Source organism: Artibeus jamaicensis, unplaced genomic scaffold (genome assembly GCF_021234435.1).
Source record: "Artibeus jamaicensis isolate MK-2021 breed Jamaican fruit bat unplaced genomic scaffold, CSHL_Jam_final contig_468, whole genome shotgun sequence".
Classification (NCBI taxonomy): domain Eukaryota; kingdom Metazoa; phylum Chordata; class Mammalia; order Chiroptera; family Phyllostomidae; genus Artibeus; species Artibeus jamaicensis.
Window position 1 is genome coordinate 2,901,195 of NW_026521846.1, and position 26,678 is coordinate 2,927,872.

At 45.0% G+C, this 26,678-nt stretch overlaps 1 protein-coding gene across 5 annotated transcripts; it reads right to left on the reverse strand.

The window, feature by feature from the left end:
- Positions 1-1,125: 1,125 nt before the first annotated feature.
- TMEM72 (transmembrane protein 72) lies at positions 1,126-26,678 on the reverse strand. 5 transcript variants are annotated; one of them, XM_037137212.2, is made up of 5 exons: positions 26,610-26,678; positions 26,354-26,495; positions 7,621-7,692; positions 6,641-6,780; positions 1,127-5,170 (listed from the first exon to the last, which is right to left on the reverse strand). In XM_037137212.2, the coding sequence occupies exons 1-5, from the start codon at positions 26,656-26,658 to the stop codon at positions 4,692-4,694; spliced, it is 882 nt and encodes a 293-aa protein (XP_036993107.2). In that variant the 5' UTR covers positions 26,659-26,678; the 3' UTR covers positions 1,127-4,691. The 5 variants fall into 5 exon arrangements, with proteins under 5 accessions (XP_036993110.2, XP_036993107.2, XP_036993108.2 ...); XM_037137213.2 differs by lacking the exon at positions 26,610-26,678 and adding an exon at positions 11,234-11,300 and having other exon boundaries at positions 26,354-26,602; XM_053667384.1 differs by lacking the exons at positions 7,621-7,692; positions 26,610-26,678 and adding an exon at positions 11,234-11,300 and having other exon boundaries at positions 26,354-26,602.

Here is a 26,678-nt window from a genome sequence, read left to right on the forward strand (position 1 = left end):
GTAAGGTGTTAGATATGTTATTAACTTGACTGTTAAAATCATTTTAAAAGGTATACATATATCAAATCATCACATTGAACATATAAATAGATATAACTTATTTGTCAATTATACCTCAATAAAGGTGGAAAAAATGAAACTGTTCTTTTTACAAAAGTATGAAAAATAGAATACTTAGAATTAATTTTAACAAAATACACGTAAAATTTGCACAAAGAAAACTACAAAACATTATTGAAAGAAATAAAAGACCTAAATAAATGGAAAGACACTCTAAATTTATGGATTGAAAGATTTAATAATGTTAAGATAGGAATATTCCCAAATATGATATAGAAAGTCAGTGAAATTTCTATCAAAATCCAAGATTTGTTTTCACAGATACTGACAACTTGATACTAAAATTCATACGGAAGTGAGAGGAACCTCAGAGGGTCAAATAATCTTGAAAATAAAGGAACAAAGTTAGAGGTTCAAACATTCTTGTTTCAATATGTACTTCACTGCAAAACTACAGTAATCAAACCGGTGTTGTAATGTCATAAAGACAGATAAACAGATCAATGGCATAGAGTTGAAAATGGAAATTTATGATCGATAAGTTTTTGACAAAAGATGCCAAGACAATTCAATGCAATAAATGGTGCTAGAACAACAGGATATCATGTAAAAGAATTAAGTTAGACTCTAACTCACACCATGTACAAGAATTACCTCAACATTGACCATGTTTCTCAATTTAGGAGCTAACATTTATTCTAAAACTCTTAGAAGAAAATATAAAAGTAAATATTTATGAGCTTCAGTTAAAAGTAATGATTTGTTAGACTTGACCACAAAAGAAAAAGCAACAAAATTTAAAAAATAGATAAATTGGACTTCATGAAATAAAATATTTTATACTGCTAAAACACTATTAAGAAAGTGAAAAGGCAGCCCAGGGTAAAATATTCTCAAATTATATATCTGAATAGGATCTGGTATCTGGAATATATAAAGAACTCTTACAAGTAAAAAAAAAAGAAAGACCAAAAAAACCTAATTAAAAAACAAACAAAGCATTTAAATAGACTTTTCTAAAGAAGATATACAAATGGTTATTAATTACATGAAAAGATGCTCAACAGCATTAGTCACTATAGAAATACACATCAAAATAATAGTAAATGGATGGTTATAATAAAAAAGACAGAAAATAATAAGTGTTGACAAGGATGTGGAAAGAACACTCATACAATGTTGGTGGGAATGTAAAATGGTACAGCCCCTTTTGGAAGTTTAACACTTTATTAAGAGGTTAAATATTGAGTTACCATTTAACTCTGCAATTCTGCCCCTAGGTATATATTTAAGAGAAATTAAAATATATATCCATTCAAACCCTTGAACATAAATGTTCTTGGCAACATTATTTATATAGTCGCAAAGTAGAAACTGCCCAAATGTCTATCAACAGATTAAAAGATGAACACAACGTAGTATATCCATATAATGGAATATTTTTCAGCCACAAAAAAAATAAAATAAAGATACATGTTGAAACATGAATGAACCTTGAAAATATTATGATAAGTAAACAAAGCAAGTCACAAAAGACCATGTCTTATCTGATTCCATGTATAGGAAATGTCCAGAAAGGAAATCTATAAAGACATAAAGTAGGTTAGTGGTTGCTTAGGGTGGGTTTAAAGTGGGGTGAAAAGTGACCATTAATGTTTTTTAGGAGCCATGATGAAATGTGAACTTGAATTGTGATGTACTTGACAATGAATGTACTAAAAAATAATAAATTGGTGAATTTTATGGTATGTATATTATATCTCAATAAAAATATTTAAAAAACTAAAAAAAAAAAGCCCCTATGACTGATGGAAAAGAGTGCTTATACTGGGAGACCTCCAGGGCATGGCTCTTTAGGATTGGGGGTCCACCATGACTCTCTAAGCTGGACGGTTGCTGGTTGCATCATCTCCAGTTTCAAGCACTGGAATCTGAATTTGAGAAAGAAGCTTTTGGATCTGCATTGGCCTTGCCTCAGAGAAAAGTCTTGGTGTTGTTTTCCTCAGTGCTTTCACATGTTGGGGCTTTCTCACTGTGAGGATCCCACAGTAAAAGAAAAGTGCACTTAACACTGACTTGGGTGATTTTTGATCTGAAGAGCACTTCCCCGTCTTTCTTGGTTAAGTGGTCATACCACCAATCTTGGGAGAAATTTTTAAGCTATTTCCGCTTAATAGGGGAAACTGAGACCAGAGAGATAAAGGGGTTTGGCCAAGGTCAATCAGCATGTTAGTGGAAGAATTAATGAGTTCTTTCTATTCATGTTAGTGGAAGATTTAATGAGTTCTTTCTACTTCCTGTTATTGTTTCACATCTACAAAATGTCTGATCTGCTTTCTGCTGAGAAAGGGATGTGGGACACAATGGGGTCAGTGCTTTTGTTTTGTTCTCAGCAAGAATGAGGCTCTGTACAGGGATAGGAGTGAATAAGGATGGTTGTCTTTGGCTGAGAATCAACTGGTGACACATGGTATTACATCTGCTTATGAGGAGGTGGAAATTTCTTTCTTGGTCCACTGACAGAGGTGAGGGCTTTGGTCTATTTAATGGTCTCACCTCAGCTTTTTTCTTTTTCCAGCAATAAGAGTGTTTGAAAACTGTACTTTGCTAATCTTGATAAGATCATAATTGTTTGGATCTCTAATGCTGCATCAGACTCTCCCTTAACTGATGACAGGCACAAGGAAGTTTAGATGTCTCAGTCACAGGCACAGCATATCACCTGGAGCTCCCAATTTCCCATTTACATCTAAGATGCAACAAACACAGTGCTCTTGGGTTTACAGAAATGTTTATTAAATGAGATCTGAGGGCTCTGACATTATAATTCCGGGTGTGCTTCTTGCATGTAAGCTTGTCATCCATCCAGCTCTGCTTCTGAGAATAAGGCAGGAACATTGGGGTCTGCAGAGGCTGGCTGCATCTGTGCTGTGCTCATCACATTGCTCTTCTTCACATGACAGGTGCAAGAGCCTGGGCTGCTTCTCTGCACACGTGTCCTGTCTAGGACTCTTTCCCATTAAAATTGGGCACAATTCCCATATATCCACACTCACGTTTCATACTACTCATTGTCTTCTGGCTGTGACTCTCAGATCCTGAAGTCCCTTCTCAGTGACAGTTAAAGAAATATCTCTACTACTTCCACCATGGAGGGCTTATGGAAATGTGTCTTTTTTACTTGGTTTACAAAAGAACTGTTATTGCAGGAAGAGACCTGCTAATATGAGACACTTGCTGTCTTCAGCCATGAAAATGATACTAGCTTCTAGTTGGCTATTTCCATACATTTGTGAAATAAATTGTAGGGGATGTTGAAAAGTACACAAGAATGAACACACATTTCTTACCTAGACCTTTAAGTATGTGCTCTGAGGGCTGTTTTGCAGGTCCTGGTGTCTGCTCACACACAAACTCGGGAGTGTGTGATTGGATTTCTCATTAATTCAGATTGTCTATGAAGAAGAGCATGTTTACTCTTCCTTACAACAACCCCGTGGACCAAAGGACACTTTTTAGAAATGAAAACGTATTGCAAGTCCTTTAACTAAGGAATATCTGATTCAAATTTCTTTGCTTAAGCTGGGTTAACTCTCACTTCCATGACGTGGTTGCAGAAAGCTAACCTGCTCGATCACTTTCCTCCTACCCTCCCTCTTTCCCTCTTATTTCCTCCCATTTTAAACAAACATATATTTATCATCTATTCTACTACCAAGCACCTAAGAATGGCAGAGCCACTTCTCTTTGCTGGTTGAATCTTCAGGGCACCACCTCTGTGGTCCTTGCGTAGAGCAGGCATTGCATCTTGTGCTGTAGCATTCATGGCTAAAATCTGTCATTGGCTTTCAGGAGCTTTTAGTTTACATCATCTACTTGGAATCTTGGAAAAGTTCATGTGGTGGGGATGAAGAGAGGCCTCAGTGGTGCTTTCAGAACAAGCACCCCTTATCTGGCCTGGCTCTCCCTGCACTGAGCAAAGTGGCACTTTTCCCTTCAGTGGCTCTGTGACTCCTGCTGCCCAGCGCTAGCCCCAGAGAACAAAGAGCATGCAGCCCACTTCTGGGCACTGCTCCCTTGTCCTGAGAGCCTGCAGCCTGGTCGTTTCTCCCTATCTGAGCAATCTCATTTGGAGGTTGGGACCCATGGCCACCTTCTATACTTTCCGTGTACACGCATAACTTGTCAGTGAATCCTTGGGCCTTCAAAGCTGGGATGCTGCTTCAGAAATGCAATGGACAGAAGTCCTTGCTGAGTGTTGAGACCTGTGTTAGGAGCAGCAGAAGTCTGGTAGCTTCTCTTGGGGCTGAGGCAGCCTTGTGTGAAGTGGGAGTGATGATATTTTTGGAGAAAGCAAAAGGATTTCCTCACTCTATGTCCAGGAAGAAGAACTTGTTCTGGTTTGAAGCAGTTTGGGCTTCATTTGTACCTCCCTTAAGGCCACTTCAGGACCCATCATGCCACTCAATGGCCCTAGAGGTCCACTGGAGTATGTTTGGTCACCCCTTGAAGAGCTGACCTACAAAGACCCTGGGCTCCCTGGAGGACCCACAAATATCAGAAAACTCCAGGTAGAGCCATTAATCTATGCCGACCCCTTGCCAAACATCTCTAAGGCTTGAGTAAGCAGCTCAGAAGAGGATGATATCTGTTAGAGAAGACAGGAAGAGTGGAGCCTGGGGTGCAGGGATGATGGGGGTAGTGTCAGAGGTGGTTTCCTCTGGCTCACTGTCCTCATTGTCTGGGCCTTCAATGAGGCCTGGGATGATCCTGACCACATGATCTTCAAAGTGCACCTGTTTCTTCTTGGCTAGTGAGTCAGCATGCTCCAAAGTCAACTCTGTCAGAGCATCTGGATGCTGGAGGGTGCTGGGCTTCCTGGTCCCCTTTAGGATGCACTTCATGTGCATAAAGAAGGAGTTGGACCCCTCCTTGAGGGCTCCATGGAAGGTGTATGTTTTTTCAATGTCCCCAGATATGATGGTGCTCATGGCACTACTGCAGAGGTCTGTGTACTGCTCCTGGGGGGCTGGCACCTCAGGGGAAGCTTTGTTCTTCTTCCGTTTGCTGAGAAGGAAGTAGGTCAAGCCAGTGATGATAAGCATGGAGCCTGGAAGAGATCTGGGAGGTCAGGATGCTAGATGTGTCCTAGAGAAAAGCCAGAGGCTATTCGAGCTCACCATTTCAAAAGGTCATGACAGCACACTTGTGTGGCCACACTCAGGCTGCCTGTGCTCCAGCCCTCTCACCTAACTTGGACTCACACACCCACATCAGATTCAAGGGGCAGGCCTAGTGCCTGGCTGGGGCATGTCAGCAGGGCCAGTGCCATTCTAGGGCCTTCCTCCTGACTGTTAGATCAGGTACCCTGTTCCTGAAGCTCCCTTTCTACTAACAGCTGACCCTGGTGTTGCCCAAATAGACTTCCATCATCACACTCAGCTTCCCTCTTAGTACAGCTCATTGGACTGGGCCTGTGACACCTTCAATGTGTCTGGATTCTATGTTGGATACCAGGGCCCATCTGCTGAACTGGACTTCCTTCCCATTCCAGAAGTGGGAGATTGCCTTCATGTTTTAGCTTCCCCAATAACCACAAAGAAAAGTACAGATACTTTTGGGTGGGGCTGGTGTAGCTCTGGTCCCCTTTCCTGGCTCTTCACACAGCCTCCAGACCCCTTCATTCCAAGCTGAGACTTGAAGCTCTGGGTTCTTTGCTGGGAATCCAGCCCTGTCCTGAAGAAGAGGGGAAGGTGGCTGTCCTGCCTGCCAGGGCCAGAGCCTCTTGGGCCTCTCTCCCTTTCCAAGAAGCAGGAGGTAGTGACTTGCTCTAGCCTCTGCAGTGATGAATCCTGCTCAGAAGTCCACTGAAGAGCCTGGCAGAGTGGCCTTCAGAAACCATAACAGGTACTTTATGAGAAACTGCAGGAAGGAAAAGGAGACTCTGGCTTTCAATCTTATCTCCTTGGGCAGTTTGCTTCCTGGCATTTTAGATGGGTCATGAGACGGGGCACAGTTTCATAGCTAGAAAGAAGGCAGAGGAGGCTATTAGCAGAAAAGGTTAGGACAAAATCCAGGAGGTGGAAGTATGAGTCCTGGCTTCTGAGATCAGGAACTAGGCTGACCAGCCAGGTTTGTGAGATGAAGTAGGGGAAGATGTTGAGGCTTTGAGGGTCTTTATAGGTTCTTTCATGTTATGCTTTCCCAACCAGGCTGAAGAGTTTGCATCTGAATCAGGCACTGAGAAGACACAGGTGGCTTTGGGCAGAGCAATGGCCATCTCTTACCCTCCTAAAGCTCAATCTCTACACAGGCTTTGAGAGGAAGGCCTGGTCCCTTTTAGAGGTGCAGTTTCTGGACACCTACATGAAAGATTAAGGGACATTTCTGATATTTAATCAGCATGGAGAAGTCTGATAGGTCCTCATCCTCATGACTTAAGCCAGAGCAGGCAATGGGGTAAGTGGGGACCCTGGAGTCAATGTCACTGCTGACTGAGGTGAGAAGGATTCAACCCTTTCTGCTCATTGCCTACTTGTGGTGGGGGCTGCCTGCCTCCACTACCTCCTGTAACTCCTACCTGGAATGGTCACATGCCAGACCAGGACAGGGTGGAGGAAGCAGGCCACAGACAGCAGCATATAGGCCAGGAACTTCTGGAAGCAGCCCAGCCACTGGGCCTTTTCTCTTGCTTTGTAGGCCAGAGACCCTGGCTGACACCTGGGAGGAAAAAGTTCAGGGTTAGTGGCAAGCAGAAAATGACTCAGGAAAGCCTCAGCATTCTGTGAGGATATAGGAGGCTGGGGTGATGTTTTACTGTGACCATGTTCTCTACAGTGGCCTCTGGCTGAACCTCCCTAGGGTGGGAGTTCTCAGTAGTTACATAATTAGGGTTCTTGCCTATGCCCCTCCAAAGGGACTGCAAAGGCAGTGCAAAGAGACTCAGGAGTCTCAGGGGTCCCCTGGGAAGTCCACAGTACAGTGGAGAAGGTAGTCAGTATGGGAAACACCTGGCTGGAATGGTTGTGCAGATCGTGCCCTGCACAAAGGATTTGGCTATGTGGGTGAGCAGGCTGGAATCCAGCTGCGCCCTGTTCCCAGAGACTTGCCTAGGCATGTAATGACGTTGGCCTGGAGGGGCTTTTAAATTGCTTAGGCATGAAATGATGTTGGCCTGGAGGAGCATGCAGAATCCATACATAGGCCTGACAGAGGCCTGGTACCAAGCAGGTTTCTTCAGGGTTGCTCTCTCCAGGTTTCAAAGGAAGGGAGCACTTGCCTTTAGGTCCATCTTTGCCATTCTCCAAATTGGCCTGGAGCAGGGTACAGTTTCATCCTGCCCAGGCTAGCTTTGGGCAGTGATGGGGGCTGGCCCTCCTTCTACACCCCACTGCTTGCCATGCTTCTTTAATTCCCCCTGGTGGTCAATTCCTTTGTGACCAGACCCTAGCTGAGTGAGGAGGGTTCCAGAGATGATAAAAGGCCCCTTTAGGCCTAGGGTTGTTCCCTCCCTGGCCCCCAAGAAAAGGCATGAATCCCTTGGCAGTGGAGGCTACTTACTGAAAGCAGATGGTCAACATCTGAGCCACAAAATAGGCCCCTTCACACACGGAGACGGTGACTCCTGTAAACCTATGATGGAGACAGGTGAAGGAGGCTGGGCATTCTTTGATTCTCCCTTCACTTTCCTGTGGGCCATCTCCTCACAGCACATTGGCCTTCTGGGTAGCTACAGCTAACCAACTGACCAGGAGGTTCTTGACTTAACCCCATCACCCAACCAGCTTCTACCAGGAGCCATCTTGATGCCAGGACCTGTGCTGGGTTGGGCTGTGGTGGTAAAGGAGCTGGGGTCTGGGGCTCAGAGATAGGTGAGGAGGATGCTGCAGGCTGATATGAGAGAACCGCCTTGATCATAGCTCCCCTGTGTAGACTGTGGCAGATTTTCTTCTACCAATGGTTACTAGGACAAACAGTCATTGCCCGACTTGAGAGTCTTAAAGCTGAATTCATTTTCTTTTCCCTCTTTTCTCATCCTTCAAAAAGTCACTAGGACAGGCTGACTGTGTTCTTTAAATAGCCTTAGAATTAGTCCCATTATCTCTGGCCTCACCTGTATCACCTGAGTTTGGACATTGCCCCTGGGACACATGTACCTTCCCCCTTTTGGCCTCACTGACTCCCTAGCCCTCACCTTCTGCACCCTGCTCCTCCACTTCATCACCAGAAGCTGCCCAAAGGCTTGCTCTGACACCCAAGTCTGATCATATTCTTCCCAATTTAGAATTCTTCAAAGCATCCTCATATTCCATGTGTGGTCCAGAGACCTTCTGATAAGACTACCTGGGGAATATGTAAAATGATGGATTCCTGGGCCAGTCCTAATACTTTCTATTTTTTTATTAACTGGAGAATCTCACCGATCTACAGAATTTAAATTCCTTGTCCTGTGCTTCTTAAAAGCCTGTGCCTTTTAAAAGCCTACATGAGCTTCCATATTCCTCTGACTACACAGGAAACTGCCAGGTGCCACAGGGCCTTTGCACAGGCATGCTTTTCTTGGAAGAACTTCTCCCTTCTCTCCTTGTCTGTCTGGTGGTCTCAAATTCTTCCATGTGGCCTTAGCCTACTCTTGGAAAGATTTATTTTTAAGTGTTCTGTGGATTTGCATTGAAGTAAATGAATGAGTGAGAGGAGATGTTGCCTTGCAGGGGAAGGGTTTCCTCAGGGACCTCAGGGTCTTCCTCAGGGTTTTCTCAGGGTCTTCCTCAGGGTATTGTCCCTGATCAACTGTGTGACCATAGGCAAGGGGCTTGACCTCTTTCTGCCTCAGTTTTCTGAGAGTAATCATTGTGTTTCAACAATAAAATTGTTACAAGGACTAGATGTGTTGATATTTTTAAAGTCCTTCAAATGTGCTTGGCACATAATTCTCATCACATATAGATATTAGTGTAGGCAAAAGTAGGTTTGTAGTTGTTCATGTGGAAAAGTACATGTTAGTAAATAACAATATAAGAATAAACTCTGTGTTTTGCATACTCACAACTGTAAATCTACTTTTGCCCACCTCTGTATGTATTAGTTACTATCATTGCTTTCTGTCTCTCACTGTGACTATTCAGTACCTTACCTCTACTTTCTCCCACTCTCTCTATGCCTCCCAGTGTCTTCCTAACTCTTATTGTTCAGATTTTAAGTGTTAATACCTTTGGACATTGGGTAAGTATGAGGAAGGTAGTGAGAGGTCTCATAGGAAAGAGGAAGAAGGGAGAGGAAGCAAGTGTAAAGGAGAAGTGGAGAAGAACAACGGGAAAGCCAATGACAGATGAGTTCCTTCTGGTGCCTACTCTTGATCATGGTCCGTGCTTGGTCCTGGGAACACAGAGAAGGCAGTGACATTCACATAGGGCATGTGTTACAATAGATGAAGGCTCTAAGTTTGAGGGAACACAATGCCAAGAGTCTAAGATCTGCATAGGGGAGAGTGCATGCTGTGGGTGAGAATGGGAGAAAGGAGTGAAGATAGGGAAGCAGGACATTAAGATATCTGGATGGCCCTTGAGGAATGAATGGACATGAGTGTAGGAAGGATGGGCAAGGTGGACCATGGGTACTAATTCCTTGGGGTTGGAGAACAGGGAATAGTCAGAAATAACTTATTCTAGGACTGGACCATGAAATGACCAGGTGGGCACAGTGTCCTCTTAAGACAGACAGAGGCAATCAGGAAGAGGCAGGGTGCTGGGCAGAAAGCATGCAGCATTAACTTGTCACAACCTGACCTGGTATAGTCAGATAATAACCCTCCAGCTCTTACCCTAATAATGTTTGTGGGTCTACGAGGAAACCATAGGAAGAAGAGGAAGTCCAGGACCTGCTTCTGGATTCTAGGGAGACAGTGCATAGTGGCTGGGACAGGCTCAGCAAGACATGAAGAACCTTTAGAGCAAGAAGTCACTTCCAGCCAGTAGGAGTCCTAGGCACAGGCTGGGGTCCCAGGGCAGAATGCCAGGAAGGAATGCTTTGGGAATACCGAAGTGGGTCAAAAAGCACCCCAGGTGTCTGACAGGATGAGCAAAGGCTTAAAGGAAGGTGATATGTGTTTGGGAAAGAGTCAGAACCTCCTGGGGTATAAACTGAGTGACAAGGAATAAGGTGGAGGTTAGAAGATTACAAAAAAGTGTGGCTTGGAGGCTGTGGCAGCCATTGCAAGTTTGTCAGAGGGCCCTGTGTTTCTAATTGGCTGATTTTATGGCATTGTGGAAATGCACTGGGAGGTTGGAACATGGTTGGAAGATGGTGGATGTGATCCACTCTGCACACCAAAGAGCTTGTCTGAGCAGGGTGTGTGGGCTCCTTAGCATGCAGCCAAGGCCACTGTGATGAAGGTAGGTGTGAAGGGGGAGGGGGAGAGGAGGAGAGGATGCATCTTGCTGACTCCAAAGGCATACTGGGCTCCCTGTGTCCTTCAGGATTGGGCTGCTGAGAAGCTGGGTAGTCAGAGCCTGCAGGGATGCCAGGCTTTCCTCCCACCCTGGGACATCACTGTGCCATGATCTCCTCCCTGCCAGGGGGTGTTTGCAGAGACAGCTGGCAGAAATGAAAGAATAGAGTTTGGGGAAATAAAATGACTGGGGCCCCAGGAGTCTGTGCCCTGCTGCTGCTCATGAACTTGGCGATGTGGGTTGAGCAGCTTACTCCCACTGAATTTTCTAATTTGCAAAACTGGGACACTATTCACTTTTACAGTGCTATCATTAAAGGACATGACGTAAATAAAAAAAAACATTTAATTGTGCTTGGCATGAAGATGGGATGAAGTTTATAGTCCTTTTAGATGCTCCTTTCTCTAAAGGAAGAACTCAGTTAATGTTTTCTAGCTAAGAAATTATAGAAGAGATGAATGGGTGGACAGATGGATAGGTTGATAGATGGATGGATATATGGGGGGTGATGGAAAGACAGTTGGTTGATTTATGGGATGGTCTGACTAAAGCCCTTTCCAAAAGCAAAGGATATATTAAGGGCTGCACTAGTCCTTCCACCTTTGGGATAGGATGGACTTATCGAGGGAAAGGGTGGGGTGCTCTGGGTTAATCTGAAAAGATAGACTCAGAGTGAGGTGGGGCAGAATATGCAGGCAAAGAAGGGCTTGTGTCCACATACTCACAGCAGGTAGAAAGCCAAGCTTTTGAAGTGCCCCCGGAGGAAGGTCTCAGTGCCCACGCCGATCAACACTAAGGGGAAGAGGAGAGGGGAGAGTGGCCCAGGTGCTCCAGCCACAGCACTGACCTGAGGAGGGCTCCTTGGCCATAGAGTCAGCCTTTTCCCTGGGGACTATTTCCTGTGAGGCACAGAGATTGGTGGCTGGGAAGATACAAGAGAGCAGGGAGCCTTCTGAATTGGTTTCTGGAAACAAGAGTGGTTTCAGGCAGAACCCCACAGGTCTTTTAGTCCAGAGCACAAATGCCATCTTTCTCTGCCTACACTGGTCATGCCACCATCCCTGAGCACCCCCAGAGACAGCCCATGATGACAGGACACCACATGCTTTGCCCTATAGCTATCTTCTGTGTGTCCTGGGTTAAAGGGACCTCACTGTCCTGCAGGCCCATGCCCATGTGTGCTGTGTGTCTGGGCTTCAGTGTTTGGACATGAGTGAGAACTGCTTGTTCTTGCTGTTTTCATGACCTTTTTTTTCATTTGCTGGTTTGGCACCTACATCTCACATTCATGGCTCATTGCTTTGGACTCAGTGCTTATGAAGCCCCTGGGGTTTTGCTCTGGCATGGGAAGTGCTCAGCCTTATCTCCCTCTTGTCTTTTCTTGACAGTTGGTGTTCAAATGCTTGTGCTCAAACCTTTAATCTTCCATTTTCCAAGGGGAATTTTGTCTTGGACACACCTTTGCAGACTTGCTGGCTCCCTGTCATTTGCTCACAGGACTCTCTTGCTCTAACAGTTTCAGTCAACCAGCCATAGCTCTGACCCCATGTACTCACTGATAGAAACATTTCCCAGACAGCACTCAGATATTCACAGACCTTCTTCCAGGATGATGTTGGCCCACAAATCAGACCTATTTCTGGACATACGTGATCATACTCAGTGCATCTATATTTCTCTCTCTAGGCTCGGATGACGTAACCTACTATTTGCCACCTTGTCCTATCCTACCCTGAAAATTCAAAGATGGTGGGTTGGGTTGTTAGATTTGTTTGTGAGCAGTCATTCTCTTCTGCTGCCCATGGGCATCCCTAGGCCTGATGCTTTCTTTCTTCCCTGGCAGAGAAGCTGTGTAAGCTTCTAGCCCTGGGTGGCCTGAGCTCTTTGCCCACTGTAGAAGTGCTGCCTCCTGAAATGAAGTGTAGAACCCCCCCACTTACACCACCAGCATCTCCATCTTTACATCTGGGGGATTGTGGAAGTGCTACAGGAAGAAGGGGACAGAGTGCTTTAATCAAGAAAAGGAAGGACAGCACCCACAGGTGAAGGCTCCCCTGTGTTTGAGAGCAGCGGAGGACGCTGTGTCTCTGTCCTTAGCAGGTCCTGGCTGCTCACTGACTCTTCCCCAGTGAGGAGCAGGGAATGCTAGTCAGCCACACACCCCTCTGCAGTGCCAATGCAACCTGCAGGGCACTTAATGGTTTACACATAATGGTCACATGTATATTGGCTCCTCATAGTAGCCCTGTGATGCAGAGAATTCCATACTCCCATTTCACAGGGAGGGAAATGAGGCTGTGTTCTCACAAGGACACACACAAGCCAGAATATAAAGGACCTACAGATCAAACTTGAGATTTCTGGCTGCAGGTGGTGGGCAGTCTTCTGGTTTTTACTGTCTACCAGTGTATGTTTATGGTGTGTAATGTCTGCATTGTTTTGTGTGTGGCATGTATGTGTTGCATGTGGTATGCATATGTGGTGGTATTGTGTGCACACGTGTGGTGGTTAGCATGTTGTGATACGTATGTGTGTTGGATGTGTGGTGCATGTGGTATATGTATGTGATGGTGTATGAGTTATGTGTGGTGTGTGTTATATGTTGTATGTAGCATGTGTGCGTTGCAGGCAAATATTCATTTATTTATTTTTCACTATGTGTCCTGTTCTCATCAGTTAACATTTATTAACTTCTTTAATTATCACAACATTCCTCTGAGAAAGTGCTATGTTATCCTCATTTTACAAAAGAGGAAGCTGAGGTACAAAAAGTGTAAACGAAGTAAATAAGCCAACCAACCATGAATGCCTAGGTTAGATCCTACATTTTAATTTCTCCTTTGTTAGTTAGTAGCTGAGTCACTCAATCTTTCTGAGCCTCAGTTACCCCATTATCTTTCTTGAATATAATGGTTATGAAGATTAAGTAAACTGATTATGCTAAGTACATCACAGTTGCTCAGTAAAATAGCTTGTTAATTTTTGTCTCAGGCTTCATTCACATCAGAGTCTTTGTAGATTTACATGGGCTTGTGGCAAATGTCCAGCAGGTGGCAGAGAACAATTTTGGAAACAGCCTGGTTCTCTAACTGGCACCCATTTGGCCTGTGGAGAGCTATTTTGATACCTGTTGACTGAAACAAAGGGTCAGTATGCAAAGTTGAGACAAGATGGACCAACATAAAGTCCTTCCATATGTCCCCTACTTCTGTCTGTCTGCCTGTGGCTCCAGCCCATGACCCTTCTTCTGCTCTGGAGTGAGTTGGTTGCACTCCTGGGTGTCTCCTGGCAGCTCTTCTTAGATGGTATCTTCTATATCATCTTCTGTGTTTTCTGTTTGAATGATGTGGGGTTAAGCCCAATGGTGGGCTAGAGTCAGGCATTGGGCTTCTCTCTGGGGCACGCTTGGTCCAAGGGGAAAGACATGACAGATACAAACTGAAAAAAGTACCATGACTCAGACAGTAAGAGAGGCTCACTGAAGTGCTCTGAGAGCCAGAGAGACAAGGGCCATTCCCGAAGACTTTAAACCAACGTGGACTGTGAAGGCAGCAGGAAATGGACATGTATAAATGAAGGGACAGGGCACTGCAGGAAGACCTCTCCTTGCAAGCATAACAGCAAATTATTTCTTGTGGAGCAGGGGCACAAGGAGTGGAGCATTGGGCAGTACATGTGGACTGAGCCAGACTGTGAATCTTTTAAGAACAAGACACCACACATCAGGCATGGGAGACCTTGGGTGTTTTGGAGCAGCTGAGTGATGTGGTCAGATTGGCATTTCAGAAAGCTCCCTGACCTTAGATAGAGGGGTAAAAGGCTTTGGTGATATTTGGCTAAGACTGCTGGCAGATGTGACATGGTGGTCAAGGAAGAGGACCCTGCTCTAGATGTTTCTGACTCTCTCCCAGCACACTGGTAGTCTCCATTTTCTTTGTTGGTCTGATGTAAAGCAAATTTCTGGCTTCAGCTCTTAATGGTGTGCCCAGGGAATCTGCAGGCAGGGCACTTGGGAGAGGGCAGGGTTGCTCTGTCTGGGGGCTCAGACAAGGAAAATTTTCAGGCAGAGAGGTGAAGGGCATTCCCTGCTGTTGCATGATGGTCTTTTGCCTTTTTGGGGGTCGTGGAAGCAGAGATGTGAGATGGTCACAAGTAACCACAAGATATTTAGGTTTGGAAGCTCCCTGGGTAGGTCACCCCAGCTGCCTCGCAGGGAGATCCCAACACATGCTGTACACTGCAGTAGGCCCCCTACACACATCTTCTTTACTCTCACAACATTCCTCAAGGTGGGAATTGTCAACTCCATGTTATTTATAAAAAAAACAAAAAACCCAAACCAACATTCTGGAAGTGAGCAAGTTGGTCCAGGCCACTGGTAGTAAAGGACAAAGGGAAGCTGAGGTCAAGATCAATCCTCAGTGGTTTCAAGGTTCCTGCTGGCAGAGGTTGGGGAAGGACCGTGGAGAGAATGGTGCAGGTGGGAGAGGATATTTCCTGGGGCCTTTGATAAGAATGGGGTGTGTCAAATGGATGAAGCCTGTGTTACATGGGCAGTGGACTACTGCATCCCCCAAGTCCATCAGAAAGTTGCAGAAAATTGCCTTATCCCTATCTTAGTGACCCTTTTGGCACTTAATACATTCACCGCTTACCCTTGGAATCTGGCAAAGAGCCCACAGCATGGGAAGGGCTCTCTTCTGAGTGTCACAAGTGGCTGCAGCCTAAATCTCACCCCCCAGGGCAGATCCACCAAGCCACCCAAGGGTTGCTCTGGTTGTTCGAGGTCCAAAGTCCCCAGTGGTGAGTCTATACCCTCATTTGCAGCATATCCTTTGTGCCAGTCCAGGTGAAGTACAGGGGTGCAAAGGAAATATGTGTCAGAGCCTGAGCAGTCAGTTGAACAGACCCATGAAATAGAGATGTCGAAGGTGGGAACAAGCTATAGCATAGAGAATGGGAAGAACACAGGTTGCATTTCCTTGGAAACTGAGGAGATCTCTGTAGAGGAGAAAGGCAAGGTGATACCAGGAGGATGGAGCAGCATGAGTTAAGAGTTTGGAAGTGTGACAGCCATGACTCCATGTACAGATGAAGGGTATGGCCTTGTCTCTGGGTGCCTCTCTGTGTAACTTCTAGGGCTGAGCAAGTTCACATGGCCACACTGAAGCAGTGACAGTGTGGCTTCCTGGTCCCATACCCTTATGTCCTCTTTTACCTGACAACTCCCTCCCACCCCTCCAAGGGAGCCAGGTCCAATGAGACAGCTGTGCCCTGTGGTTCTGGGAAAACCTCTTTATCAGCAGTCTGGGTATAGCCGAGTGCCTGGGGACCACTGCTTCAGCAAGGACTTATGCTAGTCCTGACACTTATCTCCCAGAAGTTCTCCCTGGACTCTCAAGGTTGTGCCAATTACCATTTCTAAGATAAGTGAGCCAGGAATGGTTTCTTTGTGAAAACATTCCTGCTGACCCCCAGGCAGTAACTCTGACACCGACCTGCTGGATCTGTGACAGCAAAGGGGAGTTGACCACACATACTTCAGAGTGTTAGTTGAGAGGTAAATCTAATTATAACAATGCAATTTGAGGCTTCTTTGTTAACAGCGATATGTGTTAGATTGAAGCTGAGCACAGATTATTTTCAACTCTTCCTACTGAGAGGTATAACATAATTCTCCTTCCCTTGAATGTGGTCTGGCCTAGTGACTCACTTGTCTGATTGAATGATGGAGAGGTAAATTTTGGGGACTTGCATGGCTAATTTGCAAACAGCTTCTTTTACTGACACTTCTTATAATACTTACTCTGGGAGAAGCTACCACCATGTAAGAAGTCTTAAGTTTCTGAGGCCACCCTGTATGAGAAATTCCAAGATAATCATGCAAAGAGAGAGAGAGAGAGAGAGAGAGACAGAGAGACAGAGAGAGAGAGAGAGAGAGAGAGAGAGAGAACCACAGAACCTGCCAGTCAAGCACGGGGCATGTATAGGAAGTTATTCTTTGACATTCCAGCCCCAGAAAGTACAAAGTGCAGAAGAACTGCTGAACCTAGCTAACAGAACATATAACTGCTCTAGTTGCCCTACCCGAAATCCCAGTCATTATGGAACCCAGGAGAGCCGTTTTCACTGTGCCCTGCCTGCATTCCTGAGCCACAAAATTTTGAGCATAATAAAAGAGTTGTAGTCTTAAACCACTAAGTTTTGAGTGGATTTATTATGTAGCCATAGATAACTAAAAAATCAGCTTATCTTATCCTCTAGCTACCTGAGATTTTTTACCTAGAAGTTTCAGTGTCTGGCCTGGTCTACATTCTGACTCTTTCAGGAGTGAATTTTCCAAAGGCCTCATGGCCTCTGGCCTTTCTCACTGGGTCTTCAACTTGGTTGTCAGGAAGTCAACTCCCAGGCTCCTAGGTCCTGCAGCATCTGTCCTCCTCCCCAAATGGGTACACAGCCTTAGAGATCCAGTTACCTAGGAATAGGGGTAGTGTCTGGGGCCTTCTTTGGGGCCATAGAATTCTGTGGTGGTTTCATATCTTAGGTAGGATTTCTTAGAGGATCCATGAGGCTCTGTCTTTCCAAAGCAGGTCCCTTCTACAACTCCATTTTGCAAAGATGCTCAGTTGAAAAGTGAAGAAAGGAAAAAGTGAGATCTCCCACTACAGGAAAGAATTGTGAACTATATCCAGTACTCACTGCAGATAGCCACATGAGGCATTGCCATGACAGGCCCTCTCCTGTGTGCTCACTGACCTCTAGCCACTGACATGTGCTGGGAACCAGCTGTTTATGGAAGGTGCCATAGTTCTACATGACATAGATGTAGGGTTCCAAAACTGTTTTGACTGAGAACCTGGAGTTTCCTAATTTTTCAGGGTCTAATCTTCAAAACCAGACACTTTAGAAGACAGAAAATGAATGTAAAGTATAGCCTTAAATTAGAGAGTGAAGAATGAAATTGGTATTTGATAAGGTCAGCCATCCTGTCTCCTGAGTGTCTGTCTCCCCAGGACTGCATGGGTGGACCACCTGCACTCTATAGAACTCACATAATCCCTGTGAATGAAGATGGGCTCAGTCTTCACTTTGTAGTGTTAGACTAAGGAACTTTGCCAGCTCTTCAACTGTAGGCAGGACTCTGAGTAAAACAGAAGTTATAGCATCTGCTGAGCCAGGACAATGGTGAGCTGAGCAAGGCACTTGGGCACAACATTTAAATAAGCACTCACTCTAAACTGAGGGAGGCATCATTCCTAGGGCCATGGCTCCAGTACTGGCATCCAGACATGTTCAAGGACTATAATCTTTGGGCTCTGGCTGCTGATGCAATGTAGTCTGCACTCTTGGTCCTTTTCCTACCTTATGTGGCAGCCTGGCTGGAATCTTGGAAACTCTGCCTTCATAGGGCTCCAGTTCAGCATAAAATAGGTGACTTTCATCAGCAATTCATCCCAACAAAGGACTCTGAGGTCCTTGTATAGAACTCAGCATGGAGTCAGAAGAGCTGACAGCTTGGCAGGGAGACAGGGAGACAAATGCCATACACATCCCCCAAAACAGAGCTTCATTATAACAAATTCTCTGCAAGAAGGAATTTTCCCCAGAACAGCCTTGATACTGGTTGTATAGCGCTTCCTGCTGCAGGTGGGAGGTGCTGGCAGAGCTGTGCTGTGCTGCTTTTATATCACTATTAGGGAGGGGCCTGTTACTTCATCCCTTCCCGTTATCTGTCCCGTAAGATCTCATTATCCCTTATCTCAGCCCAATAGAAGCACATTACAAGCCCATTCTAGCAAGTCATCCCCACCCCTTCATTTCACTTTCCTATAGTCCCTAGGTAGGCCTCTTGCATGGGACCAGTTACAGCCAACTCGTTCTCCTCAAGCATTTGTGGGCAAGGCTGGCCTCTTCATCCCACCCCCTTTCCTGTCTCTCCTGTGTGGGCTGTGTCCAACCCCTGGAGGAGAATTTTCTTCTCCCAGAGGCTAGGTTTTTTTTCTGAGTTACCTTCCTGAGCTATTTATGCTAGTTTAGGCTTAGCCATTGTTAGAGATTGTGGACCAAGAGGCTGTGCTGCAGGCTTTGGTCAGGTAGACACCTTGTGAACATTTTGTGGGCCCCAGTATGTGGGTGGACAAAAGGTAGGAGGGTGCTGTGCTATAGCAGAGAGAATATGAAGCTTGATCAAAAAGGCTGAGTCTTGGCTCCTCAAACAAATCATGACTCTTACCTGCTTTCTCTTCTGGAAAATGAGAATAATAAAAACATGTAATTGGAACAAACTGACAGTAATCAGAGGGGAGGTGGGAGCGGATAATGGGATGGGAAAGGGGGAAGGGTTGTCAAGGAACATATATAAAGGACACATAGACAAAGCCAAAGGAGAGTAGGATTGAAGGTGGGAGGTGGGCATGACTGGGATGGGGGGAGTGGCGGGGGGAAGAATAGAGACAACTGTTCTTGAACAGAAATTTAAAAATGAATAAAAATAAAAAAGATTAACCCTCTAGATAAATAAATAAATAAATAAATAAATAAAATCTTTAAAAACTATGTGATTGGCTATGAGAGATCAGTCTCAGTAAATTATAGAGTGTTCTGCAAATGTAGATGATGGCTAATAGCATTATTATGAGAGGCAAGTTGTTCCCATTTAGTGGTCTCAAGGGGAAAGAGGTTTTATTTTCATCCTTTCTTCCATTAATACACAATTTTATTGTGACTAAGAGCTCTTCTCTATGCACCAATGTTGCTCATTGATTTTCTTATCTCAGCTTCTTCTGCAGGCCCATCCACCACACATCCCTTTTTAATACCCTCTGTGTAGTCTCCTAGGGACCCTAAGGGCTTGTACGATTGTGTTCCTGAGGATGGGGTCTGTGCGTGGTGCTGATTGTTGAGGGGCTATTTCCCTGGCTTTAGCTCTTGTGCTGCTTTTGCCTCGGTATGGACTTTGTGGTTGATTGTACATTGTCCGTTCTGATTCCCTTGCTGTGTTGAGATCTGACACCTGTCTTGCATTCAATGCCCTCATGGCAACATAGGATACTTGACAGAGATCACTAGAGACTTCACTAACTAACCAGCTTCTCTTGCAAGGCAGTGATCTTTGTCTTGGTTACCTGGGTAGCTGGATGAGAATGTTATACTCACTGCCGCTGAGGGTAGCCTCATAACTCCCCATGTCTTATTTATTGCTACTCTTCATCTGCTGGTATGGGCTATCCCCTGCTGATATTAGGGTCATTAGTGTCTGAAGGGGCATCTTAGGTAGGAATGCAATGGGTTGATGACAATGGCTGGTGGTGTTTTAGGTTCAGAAGAGGGCACAGCTAGTTGTAGAAGTGAAAGAGATTTTCACTGTTTCTAAAAACATGGAGATGTTGAAGCCAGTTGCTAAGAATCTGCTGAGACATAAGGTAGTAGCTACAGGCTTCTTAACTCAGAAGTTCTGATAGATTCTAAACACAGTAGGGAGATTTACCTGTATATTGAGAGCTCTTCAACCAACACTTATGAGCCAGGTTTCAGAGACACTGTGATTCAAAATCAAAATTTTATAATAGCAAGTTTTAAATATTCAGTTAAAAGTAATTTTAGAGTTCAGTGTGGCACTTTGGACCCTCCAATAACTCTCACATGGCTATTTGGAGAATTTTCTGAAGGGAAAACAGTCCACTAATTCTTTACTAGCTTCTTTAAACATGAGCCATAGATTAAAGCTGACCAGCCAAGAGGCTGATTTTGTTTGGCCCTGTAGAAAGTCCCTGTGGTAGACTGTTGTGATGCCTCCAAACCTCACTCCTCTCGGTATCCACACATTTTGTTCTGACTTTGCAGAGAAGTCTGTTTCCCCAACCCTTGAATACTGGATTCAGCAGTGTGACCTGCTTTGGACACCATGTAAGCCCTCTCTCCCCAGCATCAGCCACTTGTATATAACTACATTCCTTTTTGATAATAACCTCCTGTAGATGGTTGTACAGAACTAAGGATGATTTTCACAGAACTGTCATCCTATGAAAAGTAAACAAGGCTATCATCTTTTTAGTTGGATTACTATGAGGGAGTTGAGTGAATGGTGTTGGAAGGAGACTTGACTTTTGGTGGATGGAATAAAATGCAATATACAGATGATGTATCATAGAATTGTACATTTGAAATGTATATAGTTTCATTTATCAATGTCACTCCAATCAATTTAATAATTAAAAAAAGAAATAACCAAGTTCTTGTGGGCTGATCTTAATAACCCAAGCTCAAAGTGTGGAGGGAAATGTTAGTGTAAGGCCTCTCACAGTCCAGCCCCTTCTCCCTTCTCCAGCTTCAAGGGTCAAATATTGCCTTATTATTTTCCTCTGACCTTCCTTCATTTACCATACTGCAGGAAAGCCCATAAATCATGCTGTATAGTCCCTGTGTTCTGAAAATCCCTCTAAAATCAATGAGCACCCAGTGAGAATCTATATGCCAGGCATTTTCCTGCTTTAGTCATCATGTCATTGAATGCTCACAACCCCAAAGGATAGATGCATTTGTTATCCCCATTTCATAGATGAGAAGATTATTTTTATTAAATTTATTAGGATGACACTGATTACATAGATTTCAGGTGTGTAATTCTAGAACCTATCATTTATATATTGTATTGTGTGTTCACCGCCACCCCCCCACCCAAGTCAAGTCTCCTTCCATCATAATTTAAAGTGGTTAGGTAACATGCCTAAGGTCACACACCTAGTAAGTGATAGAGAAGGACATAATTCATCCTCTTATACACTATGCTGTAGTGATTAGTACCAGGATGTGTATTTTCTAGCTTGTCTCCTTGGTCACCATATGCTTCTCTAGATGGAGGTCATACCATTCTAATATATGTGTCTACATTGCATAAAGTGGAAACTGCAAATATTTGATGAGTAAATAAATCCTAAGTGGAGTTCTAGGCTTCTTGTTCTTAATCTAAGAAGGAGGGCACAAGTACAAAGAAATAAAGAAAAATGCTTATTTTTCAGTGGTATGGGAGTGGGCCAGAGGGAAGGATATTTCATTTACACACTGAGACAAACAGATTGGGAAAAGAAGATGGTAAGCATTTATGGAGGATCTGAAAACAAAGTGGTTAATAACTCCACCCATTGATGTGTTGGAGTGCATGAAGATTCCTTACATGGTAGGAGCAAGAGGTGGTCACAGGGGTATACATTTAGGAAGGATGAAAATTAGAATAGAGAGTGCAGGGTGGTTGCTTTGGAAACATTATTTTGTTTCTGAAGGCTTTGAATAGGGTTAAGGTTAAATACACATTTGCCGTATTCTTTAAAAAATAATGAGAACATTTGGGTTTAAATGCTTCTTTTGCCCTAGTCTATATTTATAAGCCACCATTTCAAATGGAGTGTGGCAGGAGTATGGCCCTGTCCTTAGTGTAGAGGAGAGGTTAATGGGTCAAAACCTAGGAAAAAAGAGACAAATTCCTAAGTGATCCCAGACATTGGCCCTCATAGACATTGGTGGGACTTCAGCAAGATAATGACTTTATAGTATATTGTCAGGTATGCAATGCTGTATCCATAAATGAAGGTGCTACTGTGATAGTTCTCTCTGGAGATGTGTACAGATTTGTCACTGGGTGAGGTCCAGGAGTGGGTCTGGCAGATAGTAATAGTAGCACCAGTCAAATCATGTAATCACTCAGAGACAGAATGAGTGGCTGTATATGTCAGTGTCTTTAGATTTAAGAAGTGTTTGGTCATTCTTGACTATGCTCCATTGTTACTATGTCCATCCTCACCATGGTCCCTCTGCCTGTCAGAACTGACTGATGGCAGGGTACTATGGAAGAATGATGGGTGGTCTTAGACCTCACTGGTACACTCTGTGTGTTTTGCATCCTAAATCCCGGGATCACCAAGATCTGGAAAAAAGTGCCCCTTTAGATTGATTAGGGCAAAGAACACATTGATTAAGAATTGAATCTTAGGAGTGGACCACCATTAGTCCAAATCTTGCCTCCCCTCTTTTTGGTTGTTAGAAATAGAGCAAATTGCTCTATCTCACTAAGGCTCAGTTTTCCCTACATATAATGAGGATGAGGATGAACATAGCAGTGCTCCAAAGGGTAGTTATGAGGATGAAATGAGACACTATATTTAAACCATGTATCACAGAGTTTGGCCCACAGTAAATACATGAATAATAATGTTCATTGTCAGCTATTACACCCAGAGTAGAAGCTAGAACAGCAAAAAATGCCCTTGAGTGCTGGCAGCAAAGAGCTTCACGCTTGAACCACTTTTCTCTGAGGAAAGTTGGGAGGCCTCAGCCAAGAGTGCATAGACATTTTCTCAGCACCTCCTCTTTTGGGAAAGCCCAAGCCCATCATGTACAAGGATGCAGCTGTGAGGAAAGGGCCTGAGAAAATTAGTCTCCCCTCTCTTTTCTCCACACCCACCCAAGTCTGGGGCCTTCAAGGTACAATATCTGCCCTGACACAGGGAACACTTCCTATTACATTTCTTGCAAGCTTGGGGCAGGGCTGAAAAGTGGTGAGTAAATTCATGGAGATTCACCTTCAGGGCTAGAGAAGACTGCAGGAATTCAAAGGGAAACTACTCTGCTTTCCCAGAGCAGGAATAAGAAGCAACCCCCATGCCCAGCTCTTTGCCCTTTCTATAGGGAAGGGATGCTCCAGGTTGCTGTGCTCCTATCTCATTTAAAACACCTTTTCCCAGATTTTCAGGAACATTGACAGAACCAAATGGAGATAGGATCAAGGGTGGGAAGTGGGGATGGCTGTGGCGCAGGGCAGTTAGGGGCAGAATGGAGACAACTGTACTTGAACAACAATTTTAAAAAAGTAAAAAAGAAAAACCTCCTTTCCCAGGTTCCCTTTCTTGATGGTTATTCTGCAAAGAGAACAGGTTGCATGATACAGGCTCCCCTGGAGCCTTTTCTAACTCAGGTTGTCCTAGCCCTTCTCTCAGGTAGACACAGTGAGGACCTGCTCTGAGGGACAAACAAGTAGATGTACAGCATCTGCACAGGAAATTCAGTGTGCTCACAACCTGTGTGCAGTTCCTAGTGCATCCTCCTTCTGCTTAACAGGCTCTGAGAGGTCATACATACAGGGCCTTCTCAGCCAGGGAGGTCTTGCAAATGAGTGAAGCTAGCTAAGTATAAGACCAGTAGAGAAGAGTGGGTTTGTGTTGGCCTATAAACCTTATGATTGATACAAAGGAAGAGAATTTTCTAATTTTTGAAACACTTCTGGTTGGGAGCAGTCCATCCATGGCCTGTGTACTCTCATTTGTTGGTAGTAATGTTCTGTCTGTGTCCACTCTGTGGTATGGGGCTGGATGAGGGTTGGGGCAGCATGGCCCGTGGGACCACTTGGCATCCTAATGAAACTTCATCCATAGGGGCCTGGGTGAAGAGGGAGTGATGAGCTCAGCCAGCACCTGTGCAGGGCACACTGTAGCCAAGCTGCTGGGTCTTTCCATCCCTGTGGAGTCCCCTGGGATTTTGTACCTTTGCAACTTCTGACAGTCACAGATCCTGTCTGCATAGGGGATGAAGCCAGCTGATGGAAACTGCCTGGTTCCTGGAGGTGTCTCTCTGGATGACGTAGAGTCACATGCTTTTCCAAGCTTCTGAGAACCACAATCCTCCCCACAGCAGGACCAAAGGCTACCAGAGGTCTCTGATTTCTGCAAACTGAGAGCCTCTGTCTCAAGTCTTACTTCCTCTCTAAAAACAATGACCCTGCCAATAAAGTCTGGAATTTGCAACAGCAATTTCATTAAAAAGAGGCTTAAGGGGATAAAGAATTTGCAAATCTTATACACTGGAAACAGGCCAGGAGTTCAGTGATACTGGAAGAAAATTCATTCCCAAGAACACCAAAGCCTTTCTCTCCAGCTTCCCACTTGCTCTCATCACTTTAGAAAGCCCCAACAAGATTATTGAAAAGCCTGGCCAATAGAAGGCAATTAATGGCTGATTTTTAGCCTAGATCCTATATTAAGACCAAGTTGGAGGCCCATCTTTTGCAGTAACAGCCAGCCTCTGTACAAAGACAAGGGTTGTGGTTAAGAGGAGCACTCACATGTGCAGGTATGTACATGGCTGCAGACCTTTACTCTGGCTGAGATAAATCAGACTTTTAAACTGTTTTTAACTAATCCATTAAGGACAGATACATCTTAAAATAGTTTTTAGACAGGAGGCAGAGTGTTGGCCCTGGGCAGAGTGTGGCAGGGAGACTCATTGTGACACCTGATAGCTGAAAGGGGTGTGCGTCCACATTTGGAAACCAAGGCTTAGAGGAGGCAGGGTGGAGTTAAGATCAACAGTTGTAGACCAGAACTTGAGTCCAGATGTAGAAAGTTATTTAGGGTTAACTTTCCTTCCCTAGGATGGGCAGTTGGGGGCATTGGCAGTCATTCCCATAGCATAGGGTACAGGTGTTTTTGACAGAATGTGGAACTGGCTCCCCCACCAGCTCATTTAATAACACTCAGCAGAGCAATTCTAGACCCTTCTTGGTGTCTGCTTGGTGTGACTTCCTACCCTGTAAAGCAGAGAGTTCTTTGGTCAGGGTCCTGGCCTTTTTGAAAGTCAAGAGACCCAGGCTCCAGGTTGGCTGTCCCTCTGACCTGCAATGTGACCTTGGCTAAGGTCACTCCCTTATTTGAGCTCAGATGCTCCATCTTATAATAGGAAAGGCAGAATTAGATCATCTCAAATGCCCTTTCTGTGCTAACTCGGGGCCTACATGCTGCAGAGCCCACTCTCAAGCTTCTTCCAAGAGTTTTTTATCCCCAGTTTCAGCCAGCTATAATCTGTTCATGCATTCTTGATTCTCCAAAACAACTGGCCAGCTGATCCAATTATCTCTATTGTACAGACCAGATGGCTCAACTCCAAAGGGCCCAGATGGCTCTTCCAAGTTCACACATTGGCAAAGGACAGGCTGGGGCTGGAAGCAACACTGTTTGAGTCTGAGCTGGGGGACATTTCCCATTCTCCAAAAGTGGAGAATTACTTGGAGGATAGTGGGTGTCTCCTCCTTGTTCCCAAGGGACAGTGTGGCCCAGAACTAAGAGCTCAGAATGCTGCCTACTCACTTCCCCCACACAGATCCAGGCCATATGGGGGGCATAAAGCTCAGGGTCAGGGTTTGCACTGGGGAAGTAAGCAGGCAGCACTCAGGATTGCAGTCACACTGATTCTGCTCCATCTATTTTCCTGGCAAGTAGAGCAGCTGTGGGATCAGGCCAGTAAGGGAGAGGAGCCCTGCAGAGGGAACCATTTCCCCAAATCACACAGTGGATTAAGGGAAGCCCCCACCACACAGTACATCACACAGTGCATTAAGGGAGATCTTCATGCATCACAGAGTGCATGAAGATCTTCATAACCAGCCCCCTATCTCGGCCTGCCAGAGTGCTGGTAATTCTCTCCCATGAGAGGGGCTTGGCTTGAATAAACCAGATGCACCCTGTTGACCATTTTCATAACTCTACAGTGAGGCATCTGGCCTTTTACATATTAACCTTCAGCCCCTACCTCACAGGAGATGGGGCAAATCCTCCCACTCATTTAGAAGATAAGGAGGTTGGTAGGTTGCCAAATAAAGATTTAACACCAGGCCCTTTGATTCCTTTGCACTGGATGCTGCTCTGCAGAACATTGTTTTGGGGCGTCTTGGGAAAGAAAATGAAGGGCAGATATGGTTAGATGTTTCAGCCCACCCCTGGTCAGATGGCTTCCACCTCTCAGGAAGCCCTGTCTGCTCTGCCTAGTGTGCAGGAAATTACAGCAGGGAGGTGGAGTCTTACCTGCTGCAGTGGTAATGCCCAGGAGCCTGCAGGTGTATTCCAGCCCAGTCCAGAATACCTGTAGCTTCATGGTGCTGGGGCAAGGGCAGGGTCCCAGAACAGCTGTCAGCAGAGGCTCTGGCCTGAGACGCTCTCATAAGACCTGTGTGCAGTAGGAGACTGTGGCTGCCAGCTTGGGGCCCTCATTCCCTGAGGCCCTGCCTTCCCAAACCAGTCCCGGCCACTGTAGCCTGGCCAAGGTGTGAATAGGGCTCACCTTCTTGGCTTGGTTGCCTGTGCCCTTGCCAGGCACTGAGCTTAATCATTACCTTGGAAGAATGTCCCC

Bases quoted from the DNA above. Each gene is read 5' to 3' on its own strand.
- TMEM72 (XM_037137212.2), bottom strand. From the start codon at position 26,658: ATGATTAAGCTCAGTGCCTGGCAAGGGCACAGGCAACCAAGCCAAGAA. The intron at 26,496-26,609 runs GTGAGCCCTATT...TACTGCACACAG, and splicing joins CAGGCAACCAAGCCAAGAAG to GTCTTATGAGAGCGTCTCAG. The intron at 5,171-6,640 runs GTAGGAGTTACA...GATCTCTTCCAG, and splicing joins CTGGCATGTGACCATTCCAG to GCTCCATGCTTATCATCACT.